This window comes from Mercenaria mercenaria, chromosome 8 (genome assembly GCF_021730395.1).
Source record: "Mercenaria mercenaria strain notata chromosome 8, MADL_Memer_1, whole genome shotgun sequence".
Classification (NCBI taxonomy): domain Eukaryota; kingdom Metazoa; phylum Mollusca; class Bivalvia; order Venerida; family Veneridae; genus Mercenaria; species Mercenaria mercenaria.
In genome coordinates, this window is record NC_069368.1 from 7,718,862 (window position 1) to 7,733,186 (window position 14,325).

Below are 14,325 nucleotides of genomic sequence, written 5' to 3' on the forward strand. Positions count from 1 at the left end.
GTAGACGCCGAACTAGAGATATATCTATGCGCTTGGTGTGATGAATTTTATTCGGAACAGTTCAGTGTAATTAGCGTTGTCGTCTGTCACTTAACATGTGAAGCTATGTTTGCCTTTATCGGGCCTATCACAAGGGCATTATTGTCTTAAACAATGCACCAAAGGTTGTTCATTGCAAAAGATGCACCTTGCTATTTAAGGTTGGTTGACCTGAAGTTGCTTCTGGTCACTAGGATTTCGTCCTTATAGTACTGGCGAGTCCTAGATTGCATTGCGTTGCGTTGCGTTGCGTTGCGTTGCGTTGTTGCTTGTGAAGTGGTTGTAGTGCACCACTGTAGGTTCTGGTGATGCCTAGTTTGCTTTGCTTTTTTGTGTAGTGAAGCTTCTATAGTGAATAATTACAGTATTGGCGAAACCTAGGTTGTGTCTGTAATGTATCACTGTGGTACTGGTGAGGCCCAAGTTGCATTCCGTTGTCCGTAGTGCTTCACTATAGTGTTGGTAATGCCTATGTTGCGTTGTTTCTTGCGATATGAAGTGTCTGTAATGCATCACAATGGTACTGGTGAGGCCCTGGTTGCATTCCGTTGTCTGTAATGCTTCACTATAATGTTGTGTGGTGCCTATGTTGCGTTGCTTCTTGCAAGGTGAAGTGTGTCTGGGGTGCATCAGTTGGTGTTTTGTGTGGTAGGCCCGGTCAGTCCGTATTTTAGTTTTACTAGCTGAAGAATTGGGCTGTCTCATGAATATTTAACGCGTGCCGTTTTCGTGGACACTAATGCCAATATTGTCGTTCTTGTTTTAGCACAGATATATATCAGACAGCTTTCTAGCACTGAGTGTTTGGTAGCAGCTCTTGACTTGCTTCGTGGCATCGTTTTGGTGCGGAGCCGTGGTGAGCTGAGGTCTGCTGTCACACATTCGGGTGTGGTCCGTGTGCTGGGTGCCGTCTGCGGTTTTTAGGGGTCATCGCATCGCGTGTTGTCTCATGCTTGCGCCTGGTCTCCTCTCGCTTGAAGATAGAGCGGCCAAAAACATGCCAACTTAACTTTTCAATGTTTTTCTCAGATCTATTGATGCATTTACCTTAGCAGATGTAGAATATATTAATTTAGAAATCAAGTATTTTAAGTCATTTGTTCGTCATAATGTGTTATATGATCTTAAAACATTTAACAGTATAACAATGAGATAAATAAAAGACAAAGAATGGTACATGTTCTTATTTTATGTCGAGTAATATGGAATAAAGTATACACATCTCAGAGAATTATTAAACTTTTCTTCAATGAAAATTGCGACGATAAATGGGCAAAATATTGTTAAAATCTGTGAAAAGACATAAAAAAGAAAGAAAATGATCTTTCGCTCGGTAACTACTCTTGAAAATATTGCACATGATGTTACACTAAAACAAATGAATATCAGTCGCGGTCATTCGAGCACATGGGCCTGAATTATTGCTACTTTAATAGGTCGAAGTGATTACGAATACATGCGCCTGAATTACTGCGACTTTAATAGGTAAAAGTGATTACGAATGCATGCGCCTGAATTAGTGCGACTTTAATAGGTCGACGTGATTACGAATGCTTGCGCCTGAATTATTGCGACTTTAATAGACAGGAGTGATTACGAATACATACGCCTGAATAGTGTGACTTTAGAAGACCGAGGGGATTAAAAGTTTATACCCCTGAATTATTATGACTTTAGTAGATAAAGTTGATTAAAAGCACATGCACCTGAATTAATGTGACTTTGGTAGGTCGTGGTCATCACAAGCACATGCACCTGTTTTATTGTGACTTTAGTAGGTAGAGATGATTACTGGTAGGTGCGCCTGAAATAGTGTGACTTAAGTTAGTTAAGTTAGCTAGTGTGATTACGAGCCATTGCGCCTGAATTATTGTGACTTCAACAGATCGAGGTGATTACGAGCAAATGCGCTTACATTATTGTAACTTTAGCGGGTCGAGGTGATTACGAGCACATGCGCCTGAATTATTGTGACTTTAGTAGGTCGGGGTGATTACGAGCAATTGCGCCTGAATTATTGTGACTTCAGTGGATCGAGTGATTACGAGCAAACGCGCATGCATTATTGTAACTTTAGTGGGTTGAGGTGATTACGAGCTCATGCGCTTGAATTATTGTGACTTTAGTGGGTCAAGGTAATTACAAGCAATTGCGCCTGAATTATTGTGACTTTAGTGGATCGAGGTGATTACAAGCACATGCGCTTGAACTATTCTGACTTTAGTAGGTCGGGGTGATTACGAGCACAGGCGTCTGAACTATTGCGACTTCAGTAGGTCGAGATGATTACGAGCACATGCGCCTGAACTATGGTGACTTCAGTAGGTCGAGATAATTACACCACATGCGCCTGAACTACTGTGACTTCAGTAGGTCGAGATGATCACGAGCACATACGCCTGAATTATTGCGAATATAATGCATTGAGATAATTACGAGCACATGCATCTGAACTGTTATGACTTTAGTAGGTCGAGATAATTACGAGCACATGCGCCTGAACTACTGTGGTTTCAGTAGGTCGAGATGATTACGAGCACATGCGCCTGAACTATTGTGACTTCAGTAGGTCGAGATAATTACGAGCACATGCGCCTGAACTACTGTGACTTCAGTAGGTCGAGATGATCACGAGTACATACGCCTGAATTATTGCGAATTTAATGTATCGAGATAATTACGAGCACAGGCATCTGAACTATTGTGACTTTAGTAGGTCGAGATAATTACGAGCACATGCGCCTGAACTACTGTGACTTCACTAGGTCGAGATGATTACGAGCACATACGCCTGAATTATTGCGAATTTAATGTATCGAGGTAATTACGAGTACATCCCCCTGACAATTTGTGACTTTAGTAGGTCGAGATGATTAAGAACACATGCGCCTTAATTATTGTGACTTCAGTAGGTAAAGATGTTTATGAGTACATGCACTTGAAGTAATGTGACTTTTTTAGGTCGAAATAATAACGACGACATGCGCCTGACTTATTGTGACTTAAATAGGTCATGATAAGTTTTAGCACATGAGCCTGAATAACTATTATTTTAGTATGTCGAGGTGATTACGAGCACATGCGCCTGAATTTCTATGAATTTAGGAGGTCGAGGTAATAACGAGCACATGCGCCTGAATTATTGAGACTTTAGAAGGTCGAGGTAGATACAAGCCTATGCGCCTGAATTATTACGACTTTGACGCCTGAATTATTGTGACTTTAGTAAATCGAGATGATTAGGAGCATATGCGCCTGAATTATTGCAACTTTAATACCTCGAGGTGAATACGAGCACATCTCTTTGACTTATTGTCACTTTAATAGGTCGATGTGATTACGAGCACATGCGCCTGAAAATTCTATGACTTAAGTAGGTCGAGGCGAATACGATTACATGCGACAGAAATATTGTGACTTTAGAAGATCGAGGTAGTTATAAGCATATGCGCCAGAATTATTACGACTTTGACGCCTGGATTATTGTGACTTTAGTAGATCGAGATGACTACGAGCGTATGTGCCTGAATTATTGCAATTTTGATACATCGAGGTGATTACGAGCACATGTGCCTGAATTATTGTGGCTTTAGTAGACCGAGATGATTACGAGCATATTCGCCTGAATTTTGCAACTTTAATAAATCGAGGTGAATACGAGCACATCCCCTTGACTTATTGTCACTTTGATAGGTCGATGTGATTACGAGCACATGCGCCTGAAATTCTATGACTTTAGTAGGTCGAGGAGATTACGATTACATACGCCTGAAATCTTGTGACTTTAATAGGTCGAGGCGATTACGATAACATGCGCCTGAAATATTGTAACTTTAATAGGTCGAGGCGATTACGATTAAGTGCGCCTGAAATATTGTGACTTTAATAGGTCGAGGCGATTACGATAACATGCGCCTGAAATATTGTGACTTTAGTAAGTCGAGGTGATTATGGACACGTGCGCCTGAAATATTGTCACTTTAATAGGTCGAGGTGATTATGAGTACGTTAACAATGTATTTTTCTTTCCAGGCAAACTGTATCGTTCCACGCCTTATACCACAGTTATAGCCGCCGCCATTTTACTCACGACCGCCATAGTGGTACCATTAACTATACTCATTACTGCATGTACGTAATTATGTCCTCAACGGAAATATCAGTTAGCATGTTCGTACATGTAATTGCTTTAGGGAGGAAGCCAGCAAATTATTTCAAATAATCTAAACCTTGTAAAAACTGATAGAGCTGAACTTGCTTTAGTCGTTACCTGTATTAAACAGCCCTTTAACTTAAGAAGCTACTCAGTTAATTTCCCAGATTAACTTTTCGTTTCATTTATTTCAACTTGCCTTAAATAGACACTTGTCCCAAGCAGCTAGATAGCTAGATTATGTCGACCCCTGGCTGGCTGGCTGCTTTATAATATATATCATTACGTCACATGTGCTTGTAAGTGTAAACTCTGCACCTTAAAGATACTTTAAAGTGAAAGCATTTTTGCATACCATATCCCAACTGTTTAGTTCACCGATCTGCAAAACACCACCGACGAAAGCCTTTACTTTGGGGAAACATTCCTGACCGCCGAAGATATCGCACACCTTATCTTTGTTATTAAATCTGTCACAATAATCAGTCATCTCTAAACCTTAACTTCCTCCGTAATTGAAGAACATCAATTACTGTCTTAATTCAAAATCATTTTATCAGATTCAGAAATCTTGCTGGCTTCCTCAGCTGTAGATACTCGCTTTCCTTATTTAATAAGCCGTGTATTTTGTTCGGCTTTTATTTTTTGTTTTACAGATGAGAGACGCAATCACCTTGGTGCACCAAACTGTACGGTGATTGCTGGGGTAATGCTGCTACTGATCGCAGTAGTTGTACCAGTTACCTTCCTCTTTCTGAGAAAGTGCGGGCCTTGTTCTAGTACAACTGACAACAAAATTACTATCATACAGCAGGTATGCACGAGCATCATTTATAGCAATAGACCATATCGGCACATTTTGATGACTATCGTGCATGACTTTCTTCGCATTCATCCTAAAACTAATCACTGCACAGTCCATATATACAATTATAGTTTTCATTTTTGCGTGTACAATGTAGTTAGGTTAAACAACCAGGACAGAAGTCCAACTTACAAGACAACATTCAATGGGCGCAGTTGGTACTATATGTTTGTAATTCATTCTATTGAAAGAATTGTAACACATTAGTATGATGTCTGGGAAAATCATTGCCTGATGATGTATGAATGTTAGGCTTCTAAACCCATCCTCCTAATGAGCAGGCGATTCTTCCTCAACAATTACAGAAGCCTTTTATTCAGGTATAGAACCCGTGGTGACAGTCTCTCCTATTTTTAACGGAAAGCCAATAGCACTTGCAGTAACACTTACGTCCGAAGAATTGTCGGGAGTCATTATTGATTCATTACCTTTATGCATGTTTTAGTATTGTTTTTGGTTTAAACTAGTAGAAGTGGTAGTAGTAATAGTAGAAATAGTATGCTACAATTGATAAATCATACTTTAATTGAAATTATCCTCTCTATTTAAGAAGGAAATATGAACTCTGAAGTTAATTTTTGGACCAGAGACAACACCAAATCCTACTTGACTGAAAAGTAATGTCCCTTTAGAATGATGATAATGATGTATTAATTCCTATGTTGATATTTATATTGATACTGAACAAAGTTTTGCCTATTTAAAATACTTTGAAAAATCGCTTTTCTTTTTCCGTCCTTTTCTAATACATCTCAAGGTTTTAGGAAATTTAGAAAATTCGCCAGTATCTTCGGAAGTTTGTATTTCAATATATTTACGAAGTACATAAACATATACATTTTTACAAAGGTCATATAGATATTTAAGCAGATAAAATAGAACTGAGTATATATTGCTTATAACTACTGAAAAAAAATGCAAGTCACCTACAGGAATAGAATATCTTACTCAACACCAATACCTGGACAAGGTTTGAAATTAATTGTCTGTCCTTACAATATGTAATGACTTAGGGTTATATCTCTTTAACAATACAAAAATGTCAAACAATATAAACCAGTCATTGTTTCTAAATTCCCATTACCATGAAACATAAAACGAATGAAATTTTCAGGATCACCACTTTAAAGCTCCTTTTCAAATGGTATGACTGGTAAAACATTTTATTCCCTTTAGTGACCTAGGCTTTGTTTTAGTATAATTTGTATGATCAGTTTTGTTTTTTATCTGATCAAAAATTTAAAATACCTTCCAAAAATTTATACATTTATTTTAATATAGTTTATATAATTCTTAAGCACAATACGTAAGAATCAAACGATAATAAAATGTTGTCATGATCAATAAAGATAGCGACACTCATGGTTATATATCATAGCAGACTGGGTAATTTTCGCGAAGGCTTTATTTAGCAAGTTCTTGGTAAGCAGACTTATTTTCGAACAAGATTAATATTTGAGTCGCGCCATGAGAAAACCAACATAGTGCCTTTGCGACCAGCATGGATCCAGACCAGCCTGCGCATCCCCACAGTCTGGTCAGGATCAATGCTGTTCGCTTCCAAAGCATATTGCAATTAGAGAAACCGTTAGCGAACAGCATGGATCCTGACCAGACTGCGCGGATGCGCAGGCTGATCTGGATCCATGCTGGTCGCAAAAGCACTATGTTGGTTTTCTCATGGCGCGGCTCATTTATGAATATTTTGAATTCGCGAGTGGTATGCGTGAAAAAGTAATGAAAATTGATACGAATTTTGAGGCCTGTCAAAATAAAATCGTCATTCGTTTAGATATATTCAAAATTTATAGAAATGTCACGAAATAATCACCCAACTCCAAACATAGTTGTCTGTATATCTACTATTAAATGGCATACCGTTTTTTTATCAGGATGCAAGAGAAGACACGGTGACATGGAAATATGGAAAGGGCGGCGGACAGAATGACCAAACAAGCAAAGAACTGAATGTCACACAACCACGATCTCATCTTAGAGTGATACATTATTAGATATCATATGTTAAATATCATACAGCGTTTGTAAAAAATAACTCTTTTATAAAAATAATATTACCGGTATATATATATATATATGTATTTATATCACTATTGTTATAAACAAAGAGATTGTGAATGATACTACACTTTTTATTTCACTATATTTACTTTTACTGTATATTTTGAATGGAAATTCTGTATTTTCGTATTTTAATAATATTGGTGGAATTATATCAAGGACGCCCCTTTCCGCGAGGTTGCACGCGCAATCTAACGTCATTCACAAAATAAACATAAACAAAATGGCGTCTTTCGGAAAAAGTAGGCCACCAAGATTTGTATAAAAAATCACGGTAAAGGTTAAAACTGAATTTAACATTATTTTAAATAAAAACTAGAAAATGAATTTATTACAATTGAACGTGGGTGGGTCTTTTTGGCTGTTCCATTTAGATGGTGAAAAAATCTATATCCTGACATTTATTTAAATATTCTGATACTCGTGGAAAGCAAATTTATTATCTGCTTATTTGCATTTCGGCCTCAGGACTTTTTTTAAAGTAACACTGCTCATGTAAAAATGCTACATGTTGACTTTCGTTGAGCACTATGTTGAGGTATAGATGTAGTGAAACAAAGAGTCTATTTGTATACATTATAGTTTTTTCGGAACAGTGTACACTGTAGTAATGTCTATCTGCTTTTGAAAAATATTAACATTGACATAACCAGCTCTGTAGTTTATGCTTGCAAACTTTAATTCAAAGCACTGGTCGAAATTCGTAGAATTTTATTGCGCATACTTCGAAATTGAAAAAGTAGAAACTGCAAAGGTCGACAAAATTCGGAAAGACATCTGTAATAGTCCAAATAAACGAAATACGATTTACAGAATCGATAGACATTTTACACTGAGAGCCAAGGATAAACGAAAGGAATGTCTATCGCTGTAAAACGTATCCCGAATTTATTCTACTGCAGAAACTGCCAACAATTGCGCATAAAACCAAAGGTGAAACATAAATCATATGTCTTAGAACTATACAATACAAGATTAAATGACCAACATCAGTACATTCGGTGTAACAGACGCCTTGTCTAATAAAGTTAACTTTGATTGATAAATGAGTGGCAATATAGACAGAATATTGCATGTATTACCATACAGCAGAATAAATGAGCCGCGCCATGAGAAAATCAACATAGTGGGTTTGTGACCAGCATGGATCCAGACCAGCCTGCGCATCCGCGCAGTCTGGTCAGGATCCATGCTGTTCGCTAACAGTTTCTGTAATTGCAATAGGCTTTGAAAGCGAACAGCATGGATCCTGACCAGACTGCGCGGATGCGCAGGCTGGTCTGGATCCATGCTGGTCGCAAAGGCACTATGTTGGTTTTCTCATGGCACGGCTCAAATAGACTGTACACTGTAATTGCTACACTGTTTCCCTGCAGTTATTCTGTGTTAGATTTGTGCAACAATATTGTATTTTTATAATGTAAAAGGGTGAACATTTGTTCTTTTTATCATTGATTTACGTGTTATGTGAATTCTTTTGTTTTAATAAAACATTAAAAGCGATCGATCATTGTGAGAATATATTTAAACAAGGAGCTGCGTCCAATAAACGCTTGATGCCCCCGGTTGCATCCTTGTCGATACAAAGCAACCTAAGGCCAAAACGAGGTCAAGGTCAAGATCAAACTGAGGTCAGGTGATGTTTGAAGATGAGGAATGGTCACAGGTTACATCTGTATTAGTTTCAATTCATTCTTGTAAGCGGTATTGATGCTAGACGAAACTGTCCCATTTGGTTAACCAACTGATGGCACATATAAAGCAACCTAAGTCCAAAATGAGGTTAAGGTCAAGGTCAAACTGAGGTCTGGTGCTGTCTGAAGATGAGGAATGGTCACAGGTTACATCTGTATTAGTATCAATTCATTCTTTTAAGCGGTATTGATACTAGACGAAACGGTCCCATTTGGTTAACCAAGAGATGGCACATATAAAGCAACCAAGTCCAAAATTAGGTCAAGGTCAAGGTCAAACTGAGGTAAAGGGATGTCTGAAGATGAGGAATGGTCACAGGTTACATCTGCATTAGTATCAAGTCATTCTAGTAAGGGGTATTGATGCTAGACAAAATGGTCCCATTTGGTTTACCTCGTACGGACGGACGGACGAACGGACAGGACAATCACTATATGCCTCCCGCATCAGTTGATGCCGGGGGCATAGAAATCAGTAAAATTCATTAAGCAACAGTTTCGTTGCCTTTAAAGAATTTATTATTCAAAAAGCATATTATGAAACTTAACAGGGCTTTATCGCGTAATAGTGGTTATAGTCTTACAAACGTATAAAATGGAAATTACTTCTACTGCAACTTTGAAAAAAGGGTATTCGTAGTTTTTTGTTGGGTTTGTAGACAGACAGAAGTTTAGGTCATTTGACGATTTTCAGCAACGAAACACACTCTTCCTCTTTCGGTATTATTTCAGAAACGGACGGACACCATGGAAGAACCACCGATATTCATGAAGTCCGCTTGGCGGCACCATCACATGAAAGTATTCTACACCCACCACGAGGCTTCGATCCTACATTCTAGCATAAAACTGCTGTTCCCGCGCATTTCGTGGAAATGTAATGACGTTTAGTGACAATATATTCATTTATGAGTTTTACGCGTTTTATGCCAAATATAGTGTTAACGCATCTTCATCTCGTGTTATAACAGATTCAGAATCCCTCGGGATACGTTGGTACCCTTACCCTTACCCTACCGGGCTCGTGCACCTATCAATCTCTCGGAATTCTTTAGATGTTATAACCCGAAACAAACATGCGTTATTCCTACAGCGATGCAACCTTAACCACTCAGCAACGGAGGCTCCAAACATTGTAAGTAGTTAATATTGACCTTCCAACACTCTTTAGTATTTACCAAAGCGGAGATTATTTTGTATTGACTTGAGAAAGGTTAATGCTTCTTGCACTCTGAACTTATCTCATTATATCTATCATTATATATATGATATTTAGATTCCTTTCAACTTTTGCAAACCAACTGAAAAATCTGAAACCTTAAATACAACAAGAATGGTAATTAAAACCGCATTCAAAGTTCTAGTGCACTGCACTCCATGATTCAAAAGGGACAGTATTTGATGATGGTTCAAGATCCCATTATGGCCACCAAACTACATTCTTAGATACACTGAGATCTCGCAAGAACTTCAGAGTAATATACTCTGGACAAGGAAAGTGTGACTGATAGAAGGACATACAAAGAGACAACTCGGAGAACAAAATAAAATCAGACCCTTAACGGTAGTAGTAGTGGAAATACAGAAATTTCATAAATAATTTACGGTTGATGATTTATAGTTGATAGCTAAAAGCAAACACTTAAAAGTATTACTGTCAGAAACAAATGGCCATATTTCAAAACAAATCACAAACACATTCTTAATGTGACCTTCTATCAAGATTGTTAAGATTATTTCAATTCGTCGAAAAAATGTGGCCACTAGTAGACAATGTCGTGTTTCACTATATCTATGAGGTGTTGGACTCTTCTTGTCTGAAACGTCTGTCCCTATTTCAAACTATTTTTACACAAATCTTCCTTCGCTAACTAGCCAACAAGTTTGTTCAAACAATTCTGATTTGTCGAATACAAATAGTCACCAGAAGGCGTGGTCAGTTTTCCTTTAACATATTAGTGGACCTTAAAAATATTTTCTTCTCGGACACGGATTGGCGATTTAAAACCAAATTTACATAAATTTTTCTTAGGTGACTCTCTTCCAAGAGCGTGGATCCTTAAAAATATGGCCACAGATTTGATATCGTAGAAACTGTATTAAATTTTCAGAACTGCTTGTCCAATTTCAAAACTTTTAGCATAATTATTTCTTTACCAAGAGTGTTCAAATTATTCTGATATATCAATATCCATGGACACCAGAGCTGTTATAGAAAATGCTCAAACATGGTCTCATAAAACGCAGGCTCAATTTGAAATAATTCCACATAAATTTTCCTAGGGTGGCTTCCTACAAAGCTTGTTCAAATAATTTAAACCCACAGCGATGGGGGCCAGTGATTCGAAGTCAATCACTAAGTGGTTACGCAATGGATTTATATCGACCTAATTTATAAAAGATAACTAGATTATCACGACGTTCGTTTGGGCGCATTGTTTTATTCATTGTTTTCTCGTCTTTTATGCACTTTTAATACGACATAAAATATTTTATAAATTCATTCGCAGCCAGTATAACGACCGAATACAAGAATTATACTGTGTTTTTCTACGAGGCTCAGCACTGTTATGATAAATCTGAAAATGACAAATTACAAGGGTCTCGGACAACAGTCATATTGTATTTTCGGGAATAGCCAGTCTGACAGGGCAGATACAAAATTACTTTATTTATAAATGGAAATTTATGCTATGTCATTATGACGGTACAATGTATATTGTTACTGTCGTTGTATAGAAAGGAAGTAAAACAACTGTGAAATGATGTATTTGTCTTGTTCCCCTTTCAAAATGACCGTCTTAAAAGTCTTTTCCTATTCTGCATCTTACATAATAAGATCATTTTATAAGTCTTTACCAATTCTGAATTTTATAGGGAGCATACGAGATTATCAAAAAAATATTTGGAATATATGACAGGATTTTGAAAGTCTTTTTGACATCTACATCTTATATGAGATGATTTTAAAACTCCTTTCACATCAGTATCTTGCATACTTTAAGGTTATTTTGAATTTTTGCCATATCTACATCTTAAAGAGTATAAGATCATTTTAGATTCTTGCCACATCTGCATCTTACATAATAAAAGATGACATAATTCTTTGTCACACCAACATTGTATATAGTGTATGAACATTTTAGATTCTTTGCCACATCTACAACTTATATTATAAAAGATGATAAAAAAAATTTGCCATATCTGTATCTTATATAGTATAAAATCATTATAAAATTATTTGCCACATCTTCATCTTATATAGCATACATCAACCAAATATTCAACCGATTAAATTGCTTTTAAGTGCAGAATAGGCTTAAAATGTATTAAAACCTTTTATCGTTTTGAGTATTTCGGAAACAATTAGTAATAACATTCAAGTTCCTATATACTAAGTATATATATATATATTTCTAATAAATGTTTTATATTAGATAAAAAAAGTATTCAGAACAGGCAATTCTGATGTACATACGCACAAAGTCCTACCTTAGATATCAGGCTCAGATTTTGAAATGTTTAAAGAAATTGCAAACCGTTAGAAGAACATTCACAAAGCTCTGGTACGTTTCAAAGTCTCTAAAATGTAATCATGTTAAGAGAAATCAATAGTATGCAATTTCCATTCCCTTCAAGAATTATTACATTTTAAAGCTATTAAATGCTTTTAGCTTATCAGATTTCCTTTACGAAAATAACTTTTAAACAGATGTAAAAAAAAAACTACACAGATCAGCCCTAGACAAAATGTGTGAAGTTTACATCCTAAGTTAATATGTACCTAACATCTTTGTTTTTTAAAGTTTTTCATAGGCATTTCATGCATTCAGCGGTGTAATATTTTAAGCAATCTTCATGTATCTGTGATTATATTAACAAACATATATAGGTTTCTGCCCGTGATAAAATAATACCTGGAGAGGAACTTCGGATCTTCCTCCAGAATCAAAACCTGGAAAGTCGCCATCAGACCTATAACTTTGTCGGAATGACGGTTAAAACCAAACCAAAATTCGAATTAAATATACGGCAAACCAAAATGTCAGACGATACCAACAATCATGCGAACTACATTCCTTGAACATATCGGTATATTAACTAAACTTCGAAAATTATCCAGAAACAAGCTACTTAAACGGCTCAGTTGGATAATGTACGACTCGGTTGGGTAAATTATGCGACTCACCTGGGTACTGAACTGCTCAAACTTGATATTGTGCGACTCAGTTGAATAGTGCACAACCCAGCTTGATATGGTACGACCCGGCTGGTTATTGTTCGACTTAGTTGGATAATGCACGGCTCATCTGGATGATATACTACTCATCTGTATAATTTACGACTCAGCTCGATAATGTATACATTTAATTTAGCCTGTAATCATAAGAAGTTCATTCTGTACATCGATATATTTTGTTTCCTGTAGTAAAATCCACAGTTTCACTTTTTCATTTAATGAAAAATTGTACAAAATATGTCTGTTTTTATATTTTGCCTAATGTTTATTCCTTATCCAGATGTTTTAAAATATTTTCGAAGATCCTAATACCAAGGGAGTCAAAAGTAGAAATATATTAATCATTGCCAAATGGATTTTGAATTTCAAAACACAAACACAAATTTTGCTAATATATCAAAATAGAGAAAACTTATTGTTGTACAAGTAATCTAAACATAAAAATTAAGAGAATATGTGTATTTCGAATATGATTTTGATATATAGACACTAGAACTGCCAGAAATGTAGAATACATCCCAGTGAATAAAAACTACTGACCCTATGTAAGAAATATTTCTCCGACGAAATTCATTTATGGTGACTTACCTGACAATGATAATATTATGAATAAATACTAAAGAAAAACATAACGTACACCTGAAATTTGAGCACTCATGGGTTGCTTCAGAACACGTTTATTCATTGTAGAATGAACGGTCCGCTCAAGGCACAGCTGTTATCATTTTTGTGGAAAGAAGAAAATAACGTAGACCCGAACTGGAGCGCACATGGGTTGCTTCAGAACACTTTTATTTATTGTAGAATGAACGGTCCGCTCAAGGCACAGCTGTTATCATTTTTGTGGAAAGATGAAAATAACGTAGACACGAATTGGAGCGCACATGGGTTGCTTCAGAGCACTTTTATTCATTGTAGAATGAACGGTCCGCTCAAGGCACAGCTGTCATCATTTTTGTGGAAAGATGAAAATAACGTAGACTATTAAAGCAAATAAAAATTACAACATCCCCTCGTTTATTCATGTACACACGTAAACATAACATTTTGTTCTGGTATATGTTTTCGTATAAAGAGCACTTAAAACATACTTGTGAAAATAATGGCTAGTACTACAATTACAATTTCATACAAGGTTCTGTAAGATTTTGTTGAGATTTTAATTAAAAACATTTTAAGAGGCTTCGAGGTTGTATTTGATAATTATAAATGTTTTCTGCAATAGCTTATGTGACTGGACATAATATTTTATATG

General features: G+C 36.4%; 1 protein-coding gene across 2 annotated transcripts in view; it reads left to right on the forward strand.

Annotated features, from left to right (window-relative positions):
- LOC123523112 (leucine-rich repeat, immunoglobulin-like domain and transmembrane domain-containing protein 2) overlaps positions 1-8,654 on the forward strand; it is a 76,723-nt gene extending 68,069 nt beyond the window's left edge. The window contains exons 6-7 of one of the 2 annotated variants that reach the window (XM_045300750.2): positions 4,072-4,142; positions 6,950-8,654. In XM_045300750.2, coding sequence (XP_045156685.2) covers positions 4,072-4,142; positions 6,950-7,069 — 191 coding nt within the window. In that variant the 3' untranslated portion in view covers positions 7,070-8,654. Of the gene's footprint in view, positions 1-4,071; positions 4,143-4,848; positions 5,007-6,949 lie in introns of both variants that reach the window. The other variant, XM_045300749.2, reaches the window with a different exon arrangement.
- The last annotated feature ends 5,671 nt before the right edge of the window (positions 8,655-14,325 follow it).